This window comes from Auxenochlorella protothecoides (genome assembly GCF_000733215.1).
Source record: "Auxenochlorella protothecoides strain 0710 contig706, whole genome shotgun sequence".
In the NCBI taxonomy this organism is placed as follows: domain Eukaryota; kingdom Viridiplantae; phylum Chlorophyta; class Trebouxiophyceae; order Chlorellales; family Chlorellaceae; genus Auxenochlorella; species Auxenochlorella protothecoides.
Genome location: NW_011934259.1, coordinates 24906 through 43901, shown reverse-complemented (window position 1 = coordinate 43901; position 18996 = coordinate 24906). Strand labels below are relative to the sequence as shown.

At 63.3% G+C, this 18996-nt stretch overlaps 5 protein-coding genes across 5 annotated transcripts; 2 read left to right on the top strand and 3 right to left on the bottom strand.

The window, feature by feature from the left end:
* Positions 1–389: 389 nt before the first annotated feature.
* Positions 390–2385, bottom strand: F751_0163 (putative hexose phosphate transport protein; the record flags this gene model as incomplete). Its single annotated transcript, XM_011401035.1, has 4 exons — positions 390–1023; positions 1201–1742; positions 1862–2044; positions 2254–2385. The coding sequence occupies 4 exons, from the start codon at positions 2383–2385 to the stop codon at positions 390–392; spliced, it is 1491 nt and encodes a 496-aa protein (XP_011399337.1).
* Positions 2386–3128: 743 nt separating this feature from the next.
* On the bottom strand, positions 3129–3644 carry F751_0162 (hypothetical protein; the record flags this gene model as incomplete). Its single annotated transcript, XM_011401034.1, has 1 exon — positions 3129–3644. One exon carries the CDS (start codon positions 3642–3644, stop codon positions 3129–3131), a length of 516 nt encoding a protein of 171 aa, XP_011399336.1.
* On the top strand, positions 3517–4782 carry F751_0161 (hypothetical protein; the record flags this gene model as incomplete). The annotated part of the gene is made up of 4 exons (XM_011401033.1): positions 3517–3630; positions 3884–4208; positions 4441–4487; positions 4675–4782. 4 exons carry the CDS (start codon positions 3517–3519, stop codon positions 4780–4782), a joined length of 594 nt encoding a protein of 197 aa, XP_011399335.1.
* A 194-nt stretch (positions 4783–4976) lies between these two features.
* F751_0160 (Putative rRNA methyltransferase YqxC) lies at positions 4977–6272 on the bottom strand (the record flags this gene model as incomplete). The annotated part of the gene is made up of 4 exons (XM_011401032.1): positions 4977–5203; positions 5329–5487; positions 5725–6075; positions 6233–6272. The coding sequence occupies 4 exons, from the start codon at positions 6270–6272 to the stop codon at positions 4977–4979; spliced, it is 777 nt and encodes a 258-aa protein (XP_011399334.1).
* Positions 6273–7330: 1058 nt separating this feature from the next.
* On the top strand, positions 7331–18237 carry F751_0159 (Centromere-associated protein E; the record flags this gene model as incomplete). Its single annotated transcript, XM_011401031.1, has 31 exons — positions 7331–7353; positions 7488–8013; positions 8295–8881; positions 9231–9679; positions 9929–10088; positions 10418–10553; positions 10658–10789; positions 10985–11086; positions 11241–11310; positions 11469–11554; positions 11707–11838; positions 12011–12160; positions 12367–12535; positions 12731–12866; positions 12998–13121; positions 13233–13298; positions 13359–13489; positions 13675–13816; positions 13979–14050; positions 14191–14263; positions 14431–14495; positions 14681–15215; positions 15401–15697; positions 15834–16087; positions 16256–16330; positions 16501–16698; positions 16944–17020; positions 17164–17271; positions 17446–17494; positions 17615–17665; positions 17890–18237. 31 exons carry the CDS (start codon positions 7331–7333, stop codon positions 18235–18237), a joined length of 5523 nt encoding a protein of 1840 aa, XP_011399333.1.
* Positions 18238–18996: the final 759 nt, after the last annotated feature.

Genomic DNA, 18996 nt, shown 5'->3' with positions numbered 1-18996 from the left:
TGGTCGGAGTGCTGTGATTTCACTTCACCGCACGAGTGCTGTGTGCCAGGCACACACAGTCTGCACTGCCTCCCCCTGCCAACACCCGTCGCCTGTGTCGCCCAATTTCTTTCTATGAACAAGACGTTGCTCCCCAGAGGCAGAGCAAGACACACATGGGGTTGAGAGGGTTACCAGACCACGACAACCTCTGGCAAAGACAAGGTCCTGGGCCGCTATGTTCAAGTGTGGCGGCTGAGTTTCTCAGGTCAGGGGTAGGGGGCGTCCCGTACTGATTTCAGTCGGTCCGGCTCGCCGGCGTGCGTCGGGACGGGCCCCAGAGGAAGCAAGGCGGCGGGGTCCGCCGCACAAGGCGTCTCGGGGCCCCCACGCCGACCTCCCCCGCGGCCTCACGCCTGCTTGAGGTCGCCGTCCTCCACGGTCTGGTTGTAGGACTTGGCGTTGATCATGGGGGCCAGGAGGAGGATGGCCACGCCGCAGGCGGCCAGCAGGGTGGAGAAGTAGGTGGGCCAGCCGTAGGCCTTCACGATGTGGGCCAGGGGGATGCCGGCGTTGGCGGCGCCCAGGTAGGCCACCCAGCCCAGGAAGCCCTGGCTGGCGCCCACGGACTCGGGGCGGACCAGCTCCGCGCCGCACAGCCCGATCATCATCTGGGGCCCGTACAGGAAGAAGCCGATCATGAAGACGGTGGCCCACTGGAGCCAGGACGCAGATGCGGGCGTGGCGGCAAAGGCCGCCAGCATGGCGGCGATGCCAATGGTGTACGCGATGATCACCTGCACGCGCTTGCCCACTGCGCCGCCGCGGCCGCCGGAGCGGTTGACCAGGATGTCGGACAGCTTGCCGGCGATGAGGGAGCCGAACAGGCCGCCCAGCTCCAGGCCGGAGACGCGGAGGGAGGCGGCGCCCGCGTCGGCCACGCCCTTGACCTGGATGAGGTAGAAGACAAACCAGGAGGTCACGCCCTGCCTCACGACGTAGATGAAGAAGTAGGTCAGCGCCAGGCCCACCACGTACGGGTTCCTTGGAGGGGTGTGGGTGGGTGGTTGGGGGGTTACTTTGGGAGTGGAAGGAGCAGGACCACCTCGGGGAACGGGGCTGGCCAGGGGCACGGCATGCGCCATGAGGTCAAAGCATCTGCCACCCCACCGGTACATCACCCCCCTTCCCCACACACATCACCGCCATCCCTGGCCTCACTTGAGGCAGTCGTTGACGAGGAGGGCGATGAGCGACTCCTTGGGCTTGGGCGTCGCCCCCGCCGCGACGGGCGCGGCCTTCTTCAGCTCCACGGGCGGGAAGCCCGCGTCCTCGGGCGAGTCGCGCACCCCCGCCAGGATGAGCACCGACATGGCCAGGCCGACGATGCCCGGCGCAAACATGCCCCACTTCCAGCCGTACATCTTGGCCGCGGTGCCGGCCAGGATTGGTGCCGCGAAGCCGCCCATGTTGTGCGCGATGTTCCACATGCCCCAGTAGGTGCCGCGCTCCTTGGCCGCGAACCAGGAGGTGAGGATGCGGGCGCAGCAGGGCGCGCCCACGCCCTGCAGCATGCCGTTGGCCGCCCAGAAGGTGCAGAACCAGACCAGGGAGGTGGAGAAGCCAAAGGCCACGTTCAGCAGCGCGGTCACCGCCAGGCCGCCGGCCAGGAGGAGGCGGGGGGAGGTGCGCGCGCCCAGCACGCCGGAGATGAACTTGCTGGTGCCGTAGGCGATGGGGAAGATGGAGGTCATCGTCCCGATCTATTGGTGCATGTGTGGGGATGGGGGGTTGGGGATGGGGTGGGCGGGTGGCAGGGAAGCCACGACACCTCCTCGACAACAAAGATACCTCCCCCCCCCCCTCCCTCCAACCTCCCAACACCACTCGCCTCCTTCATGCCGATGCCCAGGGTGGCGTCCTGCACCATGGCCGGCGCGGTGTAGGTCAGGCTGTTGCGCGTGAGGTAGAAGCAGGAGTAGCCCAGCACGATGCCCGCAAAGGTGATGAAGCGGCGGAAGGTGAAGTCGGAGGGGTAGGCGGGGAGGTCCGCCAGGGACGCGGGCTGCATGGAGGGGAAAGGGGCAGTCGCGGTGTTTCTGGAGCTGGTGCTGGGGTTGGCTCGCGCCGGGGACTCCACCTCATGCACATTTCATCATTCACAGCACAACGGCAAGTCCCTGCATGCCAACCTGCAATGAGCCCCTGTGCCTCCACAAACCGCAAGCCCAAAACCGCAATGCCCCTCAAAAGCATGGAGTGGACTCTGCACACCTTGGCCTCGGTGGAGGAGTCCTGGGGGTCACTGGGAGAGGCGCCCGAATATGCTGCCTGGACGCGCATCAGCCCAGCGGGGGCGCGGGCTGCCGGGGCGCTGCGCTGGCGCAGCACAGGTGCGCCATGCATGCTGCGGGAGGGGAGGAGGCGCCGGGCCAGTCGGTGCGGGACCTTGATCAGCGAGGGTACCCCTCCCTCCCGACCCCATGCCAAGGTGGCCCAACTGACGTGTCGGGGACCCCAAAACCCAGCCATGCTGCGCCATCGCAGTCCCACCTCTTCGACATCTGTCCAAAAGGAGTCGTCTTGCATGCGCGGGAGCCACGCTGCGCGGGCAAGGTGGTGCCCCAACACCCCACCACCGAGGTCTGCATCGCGCGCGCTGAGCCAGGGGACGGGGGATGGGAGGCGTCGATCCTAACACCTAGATGGAGCAGCACTACATTACGGTTCAATGAGCATGGTATTGGGATTTGCGCCGAGCGAGTACGTGCTCAGGGATCTGGCCCTGATCCTGATCGAGCGCAGGTCGACCTCACCGCACCCCTGATACCCACCAGAAGCGTGAAGAGAGTCGGACAGCGATGCGGGAAACCCTCGATGCTACTTGTAGAAGATGTGTATCGCTCTCCTTGGCAACAGCCGGCCTTGAGGTAGGCCCGGGAACTGATGCAATGTGGAGGTTGCCAAGGAAAAAGGTCGCGGAGGGGCTGGCGCAGCACGCAGGGCATGCGCTAACAGGGTGAAGCTTGATCCCACTGAGGTCCCTGACTCGCTAAATCGATGTGACATAGCGAAATACAACATCCTTCGCAATATCTAAACATTTCAAGCAGCCCCCCTGTTTTCAACCATTGCTGCCCATCCTTGCTTCACAAGCACATTGAGGTGAGATTGGGCCTTTGGCCAAGTCTTGACAGGTTACTCGGCTGGTCCACGGTATAAAAGGATCGTGCTGATCGTACTGCACTGATGTTGAAGGATGTGGAAATGGGTAGCGGGTCGGTCGATACTGAGCATTCAGCACGGTCAAAGGGTTCTTTTCCAGGAGTGTGAAGCTGAACAGAAGTCGCTTTAGGGAAGCTTGGCGCAACACCCCCGCCGAGAGTCCCCGGAGATCCCTGAGCAATACTGCGTGTCGTCACCGGTATCATCTTCACAGATGAAACCTTCAGCCACGTGAGTTGTTCGTCAGATAAGAACTTTGGCTGTGTTCGCCATCCCCACGGGGCCACCAGAGTTACCACTGCACGGTTTGCCATGTGGGACCTCGTGGCTACTGCCGCGGCAGGTCTGAATGCTGGCGTGGGTCTGGAGGCTGCTGTGGCTGGGTGTCCTTCCGCCAACGATGCGGAAGCGTTTGGACGTTTTGTGGTACGGTCTCGCATGCTCTCCCTTTTCCTCTCCACGCTGAGCTGCGGCGCGGCGATCGCCGCACATCAAGCAGGTACGATCGCAGGATGAGGAAGCTTTACGTATTCGATCCCGTGCGATGACTCCCGCTTTGAAACTGTAAAAGGGCTGTAGGATTTATAGTGGGCGTCTAGACCGAGTGGCTGCCTACCATGTGGATGGGAGACCCGACTCTGGCCCTCACCAGCCCCTCTTCCTACCCTGAATCCAAGAGGGACACGGCTCGTTGTGGATCGTGGCGGCCGTGAGCGCAGGGGTCAGCATCCCCTACAACCTCCTGCTCATGAGCTCGCCCTCCCCGGTGCCGGCCCCCAGCAACCTCAGCTCCCGCCGTCCCGTCACCTTTGCCGACCCGCCTGCCAGCACCCTTGGCGCGGAGGACGGAGGCCTGGAGGACGGCATACAGTCCCCCAGCGCATTTGCGGGGCATCCCGGGTTTCACTCTGCGGACCTGGATGCGTTGGATGACCTGGGCATGGCGAAGAGGCGCTCGCCCCAGCAGCCAGCTCAGGCGCGTCGCCTGATGTATGCCAAGTCAGGTGGGCATGGAGGAGGTGTGGGAGGTGGTACATCACTCTCCTGCACAGACGATTAAAGTCCGGACAGCCGCAGTGAGGCGATGTCAGGGACGACTTTGAGGCTGGTTTTGTGGCAGGCCGGGAATTTGCTGTGCTAGTCAATGACCATGCCCATCCACTGTAATGACAATTACGAAGTCGTCCGCTTGCACATCCAAATCTGATTTGCTGCCCATGTGCCACATTGTTGCAGGCATCCTGGTCAACCCTGTGGATCTGTCGAGGTCCTGGTCAAGGAAGGTGTGTCGAGATGTCAGGCATCCTGCTGTTACCCGGCAGGAACTGTTAGGATTAACAGGGTAGACAATGCCAGTGCTTCTCTTCCCTTGATGATGCCAGGCCACACTGCTGGCAGCTTGTTCCAGGTCTGCTGACCACCGAAACCTGGCCCAAACTTACTTCAGCATTTCACCCCTCCCGCTTGTAGTTCTGGTTCCAAGCGGCCCTGTCCCTTACGGTCTTTGGCGGCATGGTCTCCATCCTGGCAACCCGCAAGAGTTCTATGACGGCGGGAGGCGGATATGCGCCATTCTGAAACCTCTGTCAACAGAAATAGGGTGGTCTTAGAGGTAGTGCAGGAAAGTTTGTGTGCCTATGATCATGTCTTCGTTGCAATGCTCTTGTTCAATAAAACTTGTACTGGGAAACGCATCTCATTGAGGAGAATCTTAGAACCCTCTGGGTGACATGTGGTTATCAGGTTTGACGAGAGCCCTTACATTGGCCACTTCATGACTTGGCAGGTTCATCAGGTTCCCCATCCTCCAGCTCCTCCTCCACCCCTGCACCTGTCGCCTGAAAGACAAAGTGGGCCAGGAATTCTGTGTTCCCCGCATTTGCGCCCTTGATGGGTGAGGGCATGTGGCCCTGGGGCACCAGCCCGCGCGCCATGCAGGCCTCCTGCACCCGTCTGATGACGTCTGCGTGCACGGCGGGATCCCGAACCAGCCCGCCCGCTGACACCTGATTGCGTGGGGGAAAGAGACTGTGGCCGGCACTCTTAAATGAGCTGGGGTCCCACCGTGTGCGACGCCCTGGCATCAGGACTGCCTGCTTGCATGCACATCCAGCCAACCCTCACTGGCAACGTCACTCATCAGCATGCCACAACCTGTAGGGGTCAGGAACTGCCCCGGGCGACTTGCCTGCGCCTTCCCGGCCTCAAACTGGGGCTTGATGAGCACGATCAGGTGCCCGCCTGGCTTCAAGACATCCATCACCATGTCCAGCACCTTGATGACTACAGGGATGATGTGTTGGGATGCAGTGTTTCATGAAATTTGTTAGAGAGGAAATACACATGAAACCCATTTGGTCCCCTTCTGGGAGGCTTGGTATGACAATCATACATCTGCCATTCAGGCGCCGTCCCTCCGGGACTGACCCTGCAGCACACGCCTCGGCCTCTTCACCATCCAACACACAGGCTTGCCTGAGATGAAGGAGAGGTCCAGGGTGACGAGGTCCACCGGCTCACCGCCAGGCAGGGCTGCGCGGCGCAGGTGCCGCACGTTTGTCCGCTCCATCACGGTGACGGCGGGGTGCTGACGCACGCGCTCTGCCACCTGGCCGTACCCCACATCCACGCCCACCACGCGCCTGGCCCCGCGCTGGAGTAGGCAGTCCGTGAAGCCGCCGGTGGAGAGGCCGGCATCCAGTGTGGTCCATCCTTTGGGGTCGAGGCTGAAGTGGTCCAGGGCAGCCTCCAGCTTGAGCCCGGCCCGGCAGACGTACCTGGGAGGGTCGGCCAGCAGGTCTATGCGAGAGGAGGCGGGGTCCACTCCGGTGCCCGCCTTCAGGACAGGCTGCCCATTCACTGTGACCAGGCCTGCATGGATGGCGGAGGAGGGGCCGGTTTGGTTCCTTGCTGCAGTCAGAAACATGAGGAGAGGCACGCGTGATCAGGGTGTGGGTGAGCAAGGACCCAATCACATTCAGTAACGCCACGAGAAACAGCTCCAAGAACCCACGCCAAATGATCTCACCCTGCGCAATCCAGGACTGAATTACGTTCTTGCTGTACATGGGATGCAGCTCGACACACACTTCGTCCAGCCTCCTCCGCTTTGACTTTTTATATGCCTGGGTGTGTGCAACAGTAAAAGCAGCATGTGGGGCGCCTGCCAGCAAGCAAGATCGAGGCTTCTCTGTTCATGTTCTCCCACCGCAGCGCACCCCTTTATTCGTGACGGGCGTTTCGTCTGTTGCATGGGCAGCCGAGTCCATGGCTGATGTCGTGAAGGGGCCAGCGTCCGCATGTTGCGGGCATCGACGACGGGGTCGAGGTTGCCACAGCGCCCTCAGCAAAGAGGCATTGCTAGGGACTCGAGACAAGGTGAATGCGCGCATCGTGTGAAGTCCTCCGAAGATTCAGAATACAATGCTTAACGATCCTGCTGCGATGACTGAAAACTAAGTCAGATGGCCCCTTCCGCAGGCCTGGTGTACAAAACGCAAAATCCCCGCCGGACAATAGTTAATCGGGGGCCTTCCGCGCATGTTATTGGGACAAGAATATGTATAAAAAGATACTAACATATGCGACAAAAGTGGTTTGCATTTGGTTGTACAGAGTACAACACGAGCCGCTCGGTACCGCTCATGCACAGCATGCGCTGGCCACAGCTTGGTGAAACTCTGTATATCATCTCGGCGAAGGCAATGAATGCGATAGCTGTGTGATGCGCATGCTTGTGCACGGAGCCTTGCTTGTATGATCCAGGCCTTCCTGGTCATATGGCCATTTGGGGGGATGTTTCCGTCATGTGCTTGAAGAAATACAATAGGAAGGGCAGAGATATATTTGTTCTCGGCATCACTACCACGATGACCACGAAGGTCGAAAGAATAATACGTCTATATGTTGCAGTCCGATCCTTCAGTTGACCCCTGTGGGCAGCGTAGAGGAGAGGAGCGTGGAGACATACACCAGGCGGGAAAACTAGGGGTTTTCCGATTTGATGTTGGCTGTCGTATTCCGTCAGGCGCCCGAGCGCCAGGGCAAGGATACACCACCGACACCAAGACTCCTAGCGGAACTTCACAGGAAACAAAATTGAATGAGGATATGACGGCTCGCTAAGATGCCGGTGACCGAGCACATCAGGTGAACGGGCTTTGGTCATCCGTGGGGCGCAGGAAGTTTGGAATGGGGCAGAGCTCGTGTCTGCTGCACCGCTTCGATGGTCCTGAGATGGCCCTCTGAAACCTCTTCCAACCATTTTCGCCTGCATCGCGCAGCGTGCACGTCCGCGTGCGCCCTCTGAGCGATGCCGAGGTCGAGCGAGGCGGGGGGGCATGGCGGGAGGTGGGGAACACCCTCTACCAGGTGGACCCCGCCACAGACATCCGGGTCTCCGACTCGCCCTACACCCTGGACACCGTTTTCGACGGCCGGACCACCACCCGGGAGGTGTACCTGGCCACCACCCAGGCCATCATCCACCAGGTGGTCCAGGGCTTCAACGGCACCGTCTTTGCCTACGGCCAGACCAGCTCTGGCAAGACGCACACGATGCGGGGGGGCGGGGAGCACCCCGGCATCGTCCCGCTGGCAGTGCAGGAGGTGTTCGACCTGATCGCCGCCACTCAGGACCGCGAGTTTCTCCTCCGCGTCTCCTACATGGAGATCTACAACGAGGACATCAATGACCTGCTGGCACCGGAGAACCAGCGCCTGCACGTGCACGAGAGCAAAGAAGCCGGCGTGCACGTGGCCGGCCTGCGCGAGGACATCGTGTCCTCCCCGGAGCAGGCGAGCTGGGTGGTGGGGGGGTTGGTTGGGGGCCTGGGGAGTGGGATGGCGCCCAGCTGCCTTTGAGAGGCACAGGCCATGCGTTGCTCCCCGCAGCTCAATGAGCAACAACCAGTGGGCGCCCCATCATGGGATGCAGACGCCACCTCCCTGGGGTGTCTGGGCGTGCCTCCTCGGCCACCATGCCCAGGCCTGGCCATCTCTGAGGGGTGTCATCCACCAGTGTGTGCAGGATAGCCTCGTGCAGCACCCATCACCCCCAACATCTCCCACCACCGTTCTCACCCCCGCAGGTGTTGGCACTGCTGGAGGAGGGGGAGCGCCACCGGCACGTGGGCGAGACCAAGATGAACAAGACCTCCTCCCGCTCCCACACCATCTTCCGCATGGTGGTGGAGTCGCGATCCTTTGCCGACGCGGCCGGCGGCCCCTCCCCCGACCCCGACGACTTTGGCGCCATCCGCGTCTCCTCCCTCACCCTGGTGGACCTGGCGGGGTCGGAGCGCATGGCCAAGACGGGCGCGGAGGGGCAGCGCGCGCGTGAGGGCGCGGCCATCAACAAGTCCCTGCTCACCCTGGGCACGGTGATCAACAAGCTGAGCGAGGGCGGGGGCGCGGGGTCGCACATCCCCTACCGCGACTCCAAGCTCACCCGCATCCTGCAGCCCGCGCTGGGGGGCAACGCGCGCACCGCCATAATCTGCGCCGTCACGCCCGCCGCGCTGCACGTGGAGGAGAGCCACAGCACGCTGCGCTTCGCCTGCCGCGCCAAGCGCGTGGTCAACAACGCCACCGTGAACGAGGTGCTCAGCGACGCGGCGGTGCTGAAGCGCCAGGCGCGCGAGATCGAGGAGCTGCGCACCATCCTGGAGGGGTCGGGGTGAGCGCGGTGTGTGTGTTTGAGGGATTTGTTGTCGTGCTGGAGGGGAGGGGTAGGCTGGCATGCAGGAACGGAAGGACAGGCTGTGCGGGTGGCGGAGGACGGCAGGGAGCGGGGTTAGGGCCTGGGTCGGCAGGACATCGCGCTCTGAGGCCACAGGGTGGATGGTGCGGGGCTGGAAGGGGGGAGCGCATGGCGGCGCACTGAATATGCGCGGGCCTGCTGGAGGCCCAGGCTGACAGGGAGGCGCGGCACTCCTGGCTGCAGCTGTCATGGCATCGAGGACCTCCCCGGGCTTTCACATCACCATGAACCCCTCCCTCCCTCCTCCCCCCGCCTCGGTCGCCAGGTCGGCGCGCGAGGTGGAGACCCAGATCCACAGCCTGCGCGCCGAGCTCCTGCGCAAGGAGCAGGACAACGAGCGCATGCAGCTGGACCTGGCGCTGGAGAAGGAGGAGAGGGAGCGCGCGCAGCGCAAGATCGACAGCATGACGCGCATGATGCTGGACGGCGCGCGCGGCGGCGACGCGGAGAAGCCCAAGTCGAAGCGCGAGAACCGGCGGGAGACGTGGTGCCCGGGGGCCGGTCAGCGCAAGCGGCCCCTCCTCCCCGCCCTGGCCGGGGCGGTGGAGGAGGGCGAGGAGGAGGGTGGGGTGGAGGAGGAGCTGGGCGAGGCAGGGGCGGAGCGCCCCGCGCTCCCGCCCTCCAGGAGGTCCGAGGGCGCCGCCCTGCTCCTGCCGGGCCAGGCGTCGCCGCCGCACAAGCTCAGCCGCGGCAGCGGTGGGTCCTCTGGTGTAGGTGTGTGGGGTGAAAGGCAGGGTTGAAATGGACGCTGCGCAGGGGTGCACTGGGACTACTGGGTCGGGTGGGGTTGCCCTGTGGCGCAAAGGGTTGAATGCAGAGCGGCACAAGGGCCATGACTTTGGTGTTGAGCGCTCAATTATGGCTATCATCGTGGCGCTGCCCAGAGTGGGGCTCCTCCCAGATGCCCCCTATCCCCGCCACGTTCCGTCGAGCGCTCCCTCACCACCCCCTTCCCAGATGCAGAGCGCATGGAAACCGGCGAGCAGCAGGCGGCCGACTGCCCCAGCGAGGAGGTCAGGCTGCTGCGCGAGCAGGTGGCGGAGCTGACCACCGCGCAGGGGTTCATGCAGCGTGAGCTGGACCGCATGGTCGAGCTGGCCGGCGAGCAGGCAGAGGCCCTGAGGTGGGTGCTGTGGTGGTTTGGTGGTGTGGAGGTGTGAGGGTGATTGTTGTTGGCCAGCCGACAGCTGGGCAGCAGGGCCAAACCACGTGCTCGAGAGCCCGAGCAGCTGGGCCTGAGATGATCCAGACATACCCTGGGTGAGGGCCCCTGACCTCGGAGCACTCAGACCCTATGCCCACCTCCCACCTCCGCACACCAGGGAGGGCGAGGCAGCAGTGGCCCAGCTGACGGAGGAACAGCAGAGAGCCAATCCAAAGGCGAGTGGGGCTCCAACATGGGATCTGGGGAAGGCCATTTGTTCACACTGCGATGTGTCTGTGAACCACAAGGCCATCCATCAGCCGCGGAAAGGGTCGCGCATCCCTGCTGCAGATGAAGGAGATGGAGTGGCGCATCCGGCAGCTGGTGGGGCAGCTGGAGGAGGCCCAGGCCCGGCTCCAGGAGACGGAACAGGTCTGGTTGGAGGTGTGGATTTGCTGCATGCTTGGGGGCGCGAGCTCCTTGCCTCATACCGCGAGTCGAAGACGTGCAGAGGCTCCTCAACAAATCATACCTCACACCTGCCCTAGGCTGCTGCACTGGAGGCGAATGCCCGGGAGGAGAGCCAGCAGGCTTGGCGTGCACAACAGGAGGCCCTGGAAGCCAGGTGCACCGACCTGGATGCCAGCGCCCAGACCCTGAAGCAGGAGGTGAGCATGGAGGTGTGCACTGTGGCGTTCCGTAAGAGGATGTCTGTGTTGCATCCATCAGGTGGGCTGCCACACATCACCTTGAATATCACACCGTTCCTGTGTCAACAAGGTTGGGGCGACTTCCTTTTGCCGTCCAGAGCTGCCGCTCGTGAGGCCGGTCTCAGTCCTGTTGACGACCAAACCTCCCCCGCACCATGAGCTCAGGCACTGCAACTGAAGGCTGAGCTCCAGGCTGCAACTGACAGGCTGGAGGAGGTGGGGCGAGAGCGCGCGATCTCTGATGCCAAGAGCGCGCGTCAGAAGCAGGTGAGAATGGGGAAGGGGCGGCACTTCATGATGGGCGTCAGCCACATCGTATTGCTCCCACAGTGCCAAGCTGATTCGAGAACCCAAAGGTGCGTTTACAAGGTCCTTGTGTCGCTCTGCCTGAAAATTCCTCCCTCCCAACTGCATCCTGCAGGAGCTTGACGAGCTGGCAGCCACAGTTGCTGCGCACACAGAAGAGAAGGCGGCTGTCAAAGCTGCAGCTGGTGGGTTGGGCACGTTTGACCAAGAGGCTGTGCACGGCAGGGAGTATGATTACTGCATGCATTGCGCTGTCCCCAGTGGGTACTGTTCTTGCCCAAGGTTCCAGCCCTTAGATTCTTGCCTGTAAGTGTCTGTCGTATCCTGCCACCCCAATCCACAGACACGGCCAAAGAGAAGCTGGCGGAAGCCGAGTCCCGCGTGCGCAACCTGTATGAGGAGAACACCCGTCTCACCGCGCATATCTCGGTGAGGAATCGAGGGCCGCAGCCTCTTGAATTTTACAGGGGCTGCTCGCACTTGCCCCCTCACCGCTGTCCTCTGCAATCCTACCATGAGTCGACAGAGGGAACCGAGATTTGGCAGTCCTGGTCTACATCATATCCCTTGCCCCTCCGCAGGACCTGGAGTCTCGGAAGCGCGCCCCGCTCTACCAGAAGAAGCAGGAGGAGGAGCTGCGTGCAGCCCTGGAGGGTGCCAAGGAGGCCGAGATCCGGGCTGTCGCAGCAGAGCTGGCAGCCAAGGAGGCCAGGGTGAGGTGACAGGGCTGGGACAAGGTTTCCCTGGGTATGGCCAGGGAGTACAGCTATTGCCCTTTGATCTGCGTTCATGGGACAGCTGCTCGCCCTTCAACACCGTGCCAGTCATTGCAAGGGTCATGGATTGGTCAAGGTCCTGTCATCACCACATCCATTACCCCTCCAGGTCAACGAGGAAAGCGCAACCAGCACTGTGTCAGAGCTACGCCAGACCATCACTCGCCTGGAGGGGGCGGCACAGGAGGCGGCGCTGGAGGCCAGCGCCAGGCTTGAGGCCGCCCATGCAAAGGCAGCCACCGAGACTACCCGCCTTGAGGTACGTTGTAGGTACAGTTTGGAAGCCTTGGGACACAGTTCCCCAGGTCTACACCCTTGGCTGCGCCAGCGTGGGTTGGTGGCAGGGCCTGGGCATGCTGGAGGGCCGGCCGGCAAGCTCGCAGGGAGGTACATGGTCCTTGCCTACAAGTTGCATTGCAGAGGCGCAGCAAGCTCATCGCGCCATCCACCATCACACCGACCCAGGCCGCGCTTGAGCTGATGCGCAGCGAGCTTACCGCCCAGCTGGAAACTGCGACAGCAGCCGCGGCTGTGGCCGAGGTGAATTTCGAGCAACAAGGTGCTGAGCTGGAGGATGCCCGCGCCGAGATGTGCAGGCTGGAGGAGGAGATCGTGGGTCTGAAGGCCTCTCTTGGTGAGTCTGGCGGTGTGACTGGGCGACTGCGCCAGGAGCCAATGGGGCACACCTCATCATCACTGGGAGGCTATCTCAGGGAACGACTGCCAAGGGTTGATGCTCGTCCATGCAACAGCCGGTTTTCATCTAAAAGCCCTCGTCCTTTCGAGTCCCTGCACTCACCTTGGACTACCCCCCTTCCAATGTCGCCAGAGGAGGTCCAGGCCTGTGCGGACACGGCCACCGTGCACATTCACTTCCTAGAGGAGAAGGGGGAGGCCGACGCGGCTGCAGCTGCAGAAGCGGCGGAGGCAGCCTCACGCCAACTTCTCGAGACCAGGCGTGTTTCGTGATCTGGAGGAATGGCAGGGATGCCAGAGGCAGATGCCATTCATGGGAGACTAGTCGGGGGCTGAGTTGACCAGCACTGCTCACCATGTCACCACCCCTTGTCACCACCTCTTGTCATCACCACCACAGGGATGCCCTGGCTGCTGCCGAGGCTGCCACCCAGCAGGCCCTCATGCAGGCTGCAGAAGAGGCAGCACGTCTGGCTCAGGAGCACGAGGCGGCGGTCTCAGCTGCCCTGGCGGCGCATGAGGAGGTGGGTTGATTGGGGGGGAGAACTGGTTGCTGAGCTGTCGGTATCACACTGAGTTGCTGGACGGCGGTCCCCAGCCTCCCACCCACCTCGGCCCCCCACCCTCTTTCCCAGGAGTTGGGAGCGGCGCTGGTGGAGAGGCAGGAGCTGGTGGCCAAGCGGCGGGAGCTGCAGGACACCGTCAAGTCCCTGGAAGAGAAGCTGGCCGCCGCCGCCGCGGGGCTGGCCGCCGCGGAGGAGCTCAAGGACCTGCGCCGGCGACATAAGGAGGACGTGGCGAGGCTGAGCCTGGCCCTGAAGACCGCGACGCAGGGGTCCAAGGGCACGGAGAAGGCCAGCGATCGCGCCCAGAAGGAGGCCGAGAAGCTGAGGTACGGTGGTTTTGGTGGGTGCCTGGAACTTGTGGGAGGATTCTGGGTCAGTTTCCCTTGAGCAGGCGAAAGTTTTCTGAGACTGCTTCAAGGGATCCATGCATCTCAGGGCTGCAGATGAACAGAACGGTGTGCAGAGCGATGCTGAGATACATGCAACCACTCACCGGCCTTTCGCACTCCAGGTCAAAGGTGACCGAGCTGGAGGCCAAACTGCGGGCCGCCGTCCAGGACAAGAACTCTGCGCAGAACGAGAAGGCTGCGGCGGAGAGGGAGCTCAAGGCGATGCGCTCCCAGGCCGAGCGCCTGACCAAGAACATGGACAAGGTGGGTTTGGGAAAAGTTGACGCTGGTCTGCAAGTAGGCGTAAACAGAACAATACTCGGTGGGCGCGGCTGGTCTGTGTGCACTGTGAATGGGGATGTGCTGGGCCAGGCAGCGTCAGCAGCTCGATGTAAGTGAGTGGTGATCCCACCCTGCCTCCTGCAGATCACTGGCGTGGAGGAGAAGAAGCGCGAGTCCATCATGGTGGGATTCAATCAGACAAAGAGCCGGCTGCAGGTAAATGGAGCAGGGTTTGGCCGAGTGCTGATGGACCGGGCTGCCGAGGAGAGGAGTGCCCTTGTTTTGATGTGAACAGTGCGCCTGAGACGCATCCAGACCTCCCGCCCATGACTTCCTGCCCGCCTTGTGTGGCTCAGATTGCTGAGGAGGGCCTCCACCGCGCCTCAGTGGAGGTCGAGAAGCTGCAGTTCGAGCTGTCCATCAAAGCAGGTACATGAAGGAGGTGGCCTGGATGCCGTCCTATATCCCTGGTGACAAAGCTGTGCTGCAGAATTCCCGCACTGGCTGCTCACCTTCTCGGACGCAATGAGCAGGTCAAAGTGGCAACCTGGAAAACTGCCAGCCGTATAAAAACCGTCCATCTGTGACATCTGCAGGGGAAGCACGCGCCCTTGATGAAGAACTGCAGGAGAGCAAGGGCGAGGTGGCTCGTCTGACAGATGTAAGTCAAGTGTCCTTGGCGAGGAGAGGACCCTAACTGCATGGACAGGACGTTCCGTGTCTGCTGCTGGGCGCGATCAACCGCTGCCCTGCAGCAGGGATTCAGTGGCTGCCCCATCAGCTCAGCATTGAGTGATCCCTTTGTTGTTGTCAACACACCACTGCCTCTTCGATCCACTTTCACAGGAGCGAGACGGCCTCACCGACCAGCTGGCGGCGGCGAGCGAGGATGCCGAGGGCCTGAGGAATAGCCTGGCGGCCTCTGCCGCGTCGACACAGGCCCTCTCCGAGGAGAAGGACGCCCTCGCGACTTTACTCGCCCAAGGGGAAGACAGGCTGGCCGACATGGAGGCCGCCCTGGCGCAGGGGCGTGCGGAGGCGGCTTCCCGAGAGGAAAATATTGCGTCGTTGGCCGCGCGCATCGAGGAGGGGCAGAGGGAGCTGGAGGCCGAAAGTGCAAAGGTGGGGGACCTCAAGAAAGAGCTGGAGTCGGTGCGGGTCAGGCTGACCGAGCAGGAGGCTGCGCACGCGCAGGCCGCGGAGGCGGCCGCGGAGCGTGAGGCAGTGGCGCGCTCCACCGTCGAGTGCCTGGAGACCGAGGCCCGGGAGCTGGCGGACCGGCTGCGCGGCGCGGAGGCCGAGCTTGCGGAGCGCTCTGAGGCCGCCCGGAGCCTGAAGGCTGAGCTTGACCTGGCGACGCAGGAGCTGACCCGCCTCCAGGGTGCGTCGGGCCTTGTGTTGTGGGTGCAGGGTGGGTGACTGGGCCAGGTCCATGGTATTGGTGGTGGTGGGTCGCAAGGTGTCCATCGAAGAGCCACAGCTTGGACATGCTCGCGGCTCAGGTGATGACTGAATTGGTTGCTCACCACCTCCCTTTCCTCCTTCCCAATCTCCACATCATTGCAGGCGCGCTGGCGGCGGCAAAGACTGCAAACTCGGAGCTGGAGGGCAGCCTGGGGACGGCTCGGGCGGAGCTCGCCGAGCTGGGGGCCGCACACGTCGGGCTAGAGCGTGCCAAGGCCGAGCTCGAGGCAGCCCTGGCCGCCGAGAGGGAGGCGGGCGTCGCGGCAGAGGCCAGGATTGCGCAGGCCCACGAGGAGACTGCAGAGTGCCAGGCGACGCTCCTGGCCGCCCAAGAAAACCTGGCGCAGGCAGGAGCAGAGGCCGAGGCCCGCCAGCGACATCTGACTGCGGAGGTGGAAGGTGGGTCCCGGGTGGGGGATGATGAAAAGGGATGTGGTGGGGACGCATGGGTTTCGACGCCGCTATCCTTCCACGCTTCCCCCAGGATGGGCCTGGGTAGGGAATCTCAAACTCTGCCACTGACCGCCTCGCGCAGATGCCAAGGCCGTGGCGGAGGCGGCGCGGGCGAGCTGGGGCGAGGAGACGGCAGCGCTGTCGGCCCGGATCGATGAGCTCGAGCTTCAGCTGACCGGCGCAGCTGAGGCGCTCGCGGCGTCGCGGGCAGCCCAGGAGGCTGACGAGGCGCAGGCCAGCCAGGTGCAGGAGGTGCTGCGTGCCGAGAGCGATGCGCTGCGGCAGACCCTGGCTGCAGCGCAGGCCGACCTCCAGGCCGCCCATGCGGCTCACGAGGTGGGGTGGGAGGAGGCATGCGGGGCTGGCCCCTCCGCAGGGCTCCTGCTGAGTGTTTGGGGGGGTGGTATGGAAAGCCGTCTGTCTACTCGTATCGTCACCATTCTACCTGCGGTGTGACGGGCTCCCCCTGACCGCCTTCCCCGATCCACTTCCCAGGCAACCCAGAGCGAGCTGGCCCAGCTGCAGTGCACGCTGGACCAGGCACAGGAGGCACAGCAGACCGCGCTGAGGGACCTCCAGGTGCTGTGGAGGATTCCTGGCAGAGCCCGGTGCTAGGGCTGCATGTGCATGCAGGCAGTACACGTGGGGCTGAAGGATGACCATGGCACCCTGCCCCTCCGCGTCCCTGACATGTAGTTCTTCGGGCTCCCTCCTCCCAACCCCCACAAACAACACAAACTCCACCGCAGGCTTGTCGGGCAGACCTGGAGAAGTCGCAGGAGGAGTGCACGGACCTGGACATGCGGGCCATGCAGGCCGAGGGCCAGTCCGCTGCGCTGAGGCAGGAGGTCGTCGGCCTGAAGGAGCAGGCCGATGCCTGGAGGGAGGAGCGCAGCATGCTCAGCACGCAGCTCGCTGAGCTGGAGGACGCACTGCGGGCAGCCCAGGTGCGTGGGTGGCCGACGCTGGGTGCCAGGGGTCCCAGTGGGCCTGCTGATTGCGGGGTTGGGGTGCGGGGGGTTTGAGGGGCGGATTCCTGCATACGTCGTGCAGAAGGCGGTAGCCACACGCTGGGTGCACCGGCCACCCGTCGGGTGCACTGTTCCTGCCAGGCTGAAGAAATAGTGGTGCACCTCACCCTAGCATGCCACCCATCACACTGGCCAAGATCATCTGACCCACTCACCTTCAGGAGGCTGCGAACATGGCTCGCCAGCGCTTGGGAGCAGCTGAGACCCGGGCCGAGGCCGCGGAGGAGGAGCTGCGTGGGTGAGACTGCATTTTGGGGTGGAGGGGTTGGGTTCCGAGCGCAACACGTGCTCGCAGGAACACCCCCTGCGGCTCGGGCCCTGCTGCCATGCTGGCCGCATGATCGCTGGCATCCACCCACACCCCCTCTCGGTGCTTCGCAGAGCGGAGCTGAGGGTGGCGGCGGCGCGCCGCGATGCGCAGGAGGCAGAGGTCCAGTGCCAGAGGCTGCGGGACGAGGTGGATGCAGTGGAGGAGCAGCTCCTTGCCAGGTGCTTTGAGACAGGAGTGCAAGGGGAGGCCAGTCCGCTGTGCAGGAATCCCTGTGTAAAGAGGTCCCCCAGGGCTGGCTTCCAGGATACACTGCAATGATCAGCACAGCCTCGCGCTGCCTTGCATGGCTGCCCGCTGTCGTATGATGCTGATCCGTCTTTCTTTCGATGCAGCGCCGACGACCTCCAGAAGCAGTCTGAGCAGGCCGCCGCTCAGCTCCAGGTGACTGCACGGGAGCTAGCCGTGTCCAGTGCACGACTGCTCCCCTGGGCTCCGTGCCATGCAGTGTGCTGGCTGCAGCGTGTCATGGGGTGACGTTCCCCTTGCATTTCCTGCGCACAGGCCCTGCAGACCGAGCTCGCGGCAGCCCGCGCTGTGCAGCAGCGACAACAGGTACGCAGCGTGCATGGGGGCGTTGATGCAGGGGGCTGGCGGGTGCAGTCGCGATTGTTGGGCACGTGCATGCTGTCATTATGATGTCGTGCGCATGCGTGCTTTGAGCAAGGCATGGATCCCCCACACCCAGCTTCCCTGCGATTGCCGTGATGTCTGAACAACTCGCTGGCGACCCGCCCACCCGATCCTAGCACGCCCCATCCCACCATCACCACGCACAGGTCCCGCCCTCGCCGGACCCGGCGCTGGCGGATCGCTGCGCCGCCCTGGAGGCGGAGCTGCGCAAGTCGAAGCGCAGGGAGGAGAAGCTGCAGGCGCTGCAGTACCGGCTGCGCGAGGACGTCAAGGCCTGCGGCGGCGACCTGGCGCGGCTGGAGGATCTGAGGGAGCGGCGCAGCCTGGAGTACGAGCTGGACCGCACCCAGAACCGGGCCAGCAGGGAGAAGGCCGCGCTGCGGGACCAGCTGCGGGCGGCGCTGGCCAAGTGCGCGGCTCTGGAGGGGGGGGTGAAGGGGGGTGCGCCCCGCCCCGGCGTGCTGCAGGCCAGGGAGAATGTGCGGCCCTGCTAACAACGCTCCAGGAGCACACGCCCGTGCTGGATGTTGACTCGACTCGATTGGCCTGACACCTGTACACCGACCGTGTGGAAACTTAAACCTTTGGCCTGCCATGCACTTGCGAGTATCAGGGGACACCTCTGTTGCTGTGCATGCTGCGCACGAGGGCGCCGTGAGCTGTCCTCGACACGACATTGCGCACGCGCGAGGGTTGCACACATGCGCTGCTCCCCCATCATCTCCCTCCGTACCATGAGCGCCCAGGGGAGCCTTACTTCGGGCCCTTAGCCATGCTCCCCTTGCATCGGTCGAGGCCTGGCACACGACCAGAATGGACTGTGCAGCCTAGCTCCAGGCCGCGCAGGTGTGGTACGTTGCACCTTACGGCACGGTGCTCCGATGCAATGAGATCAATCACAGCTCAACGAGAGCTTGGCTTGACCATAGTCCACCCACTCGCACTGATCCAGGCAGAGGAAGCCCTCCAGCTCGCTCACGACCTATCTGTGGACGGCTGTTGCCATCTTCGCCCTCGTGACATATTTCTTGTACCGCACACTCAGCAATGCGGATGTCAAGGTGGGCAGGGGCTGGAGTGCACCACAGGCGACAGCTCATCATTGCGCGCCGTCCAAACAACAGGATCAGATATATGCCAGTCTGCCCCCGAATCCTGTAGGAAGCCACAGTCGAGCTAGAGAAGCTGTATTCTCGTCCCTCCCCAGAGTACTGCTTGCGGAAAACGCCCCCACTGGTGTGCGGCCATGGCGG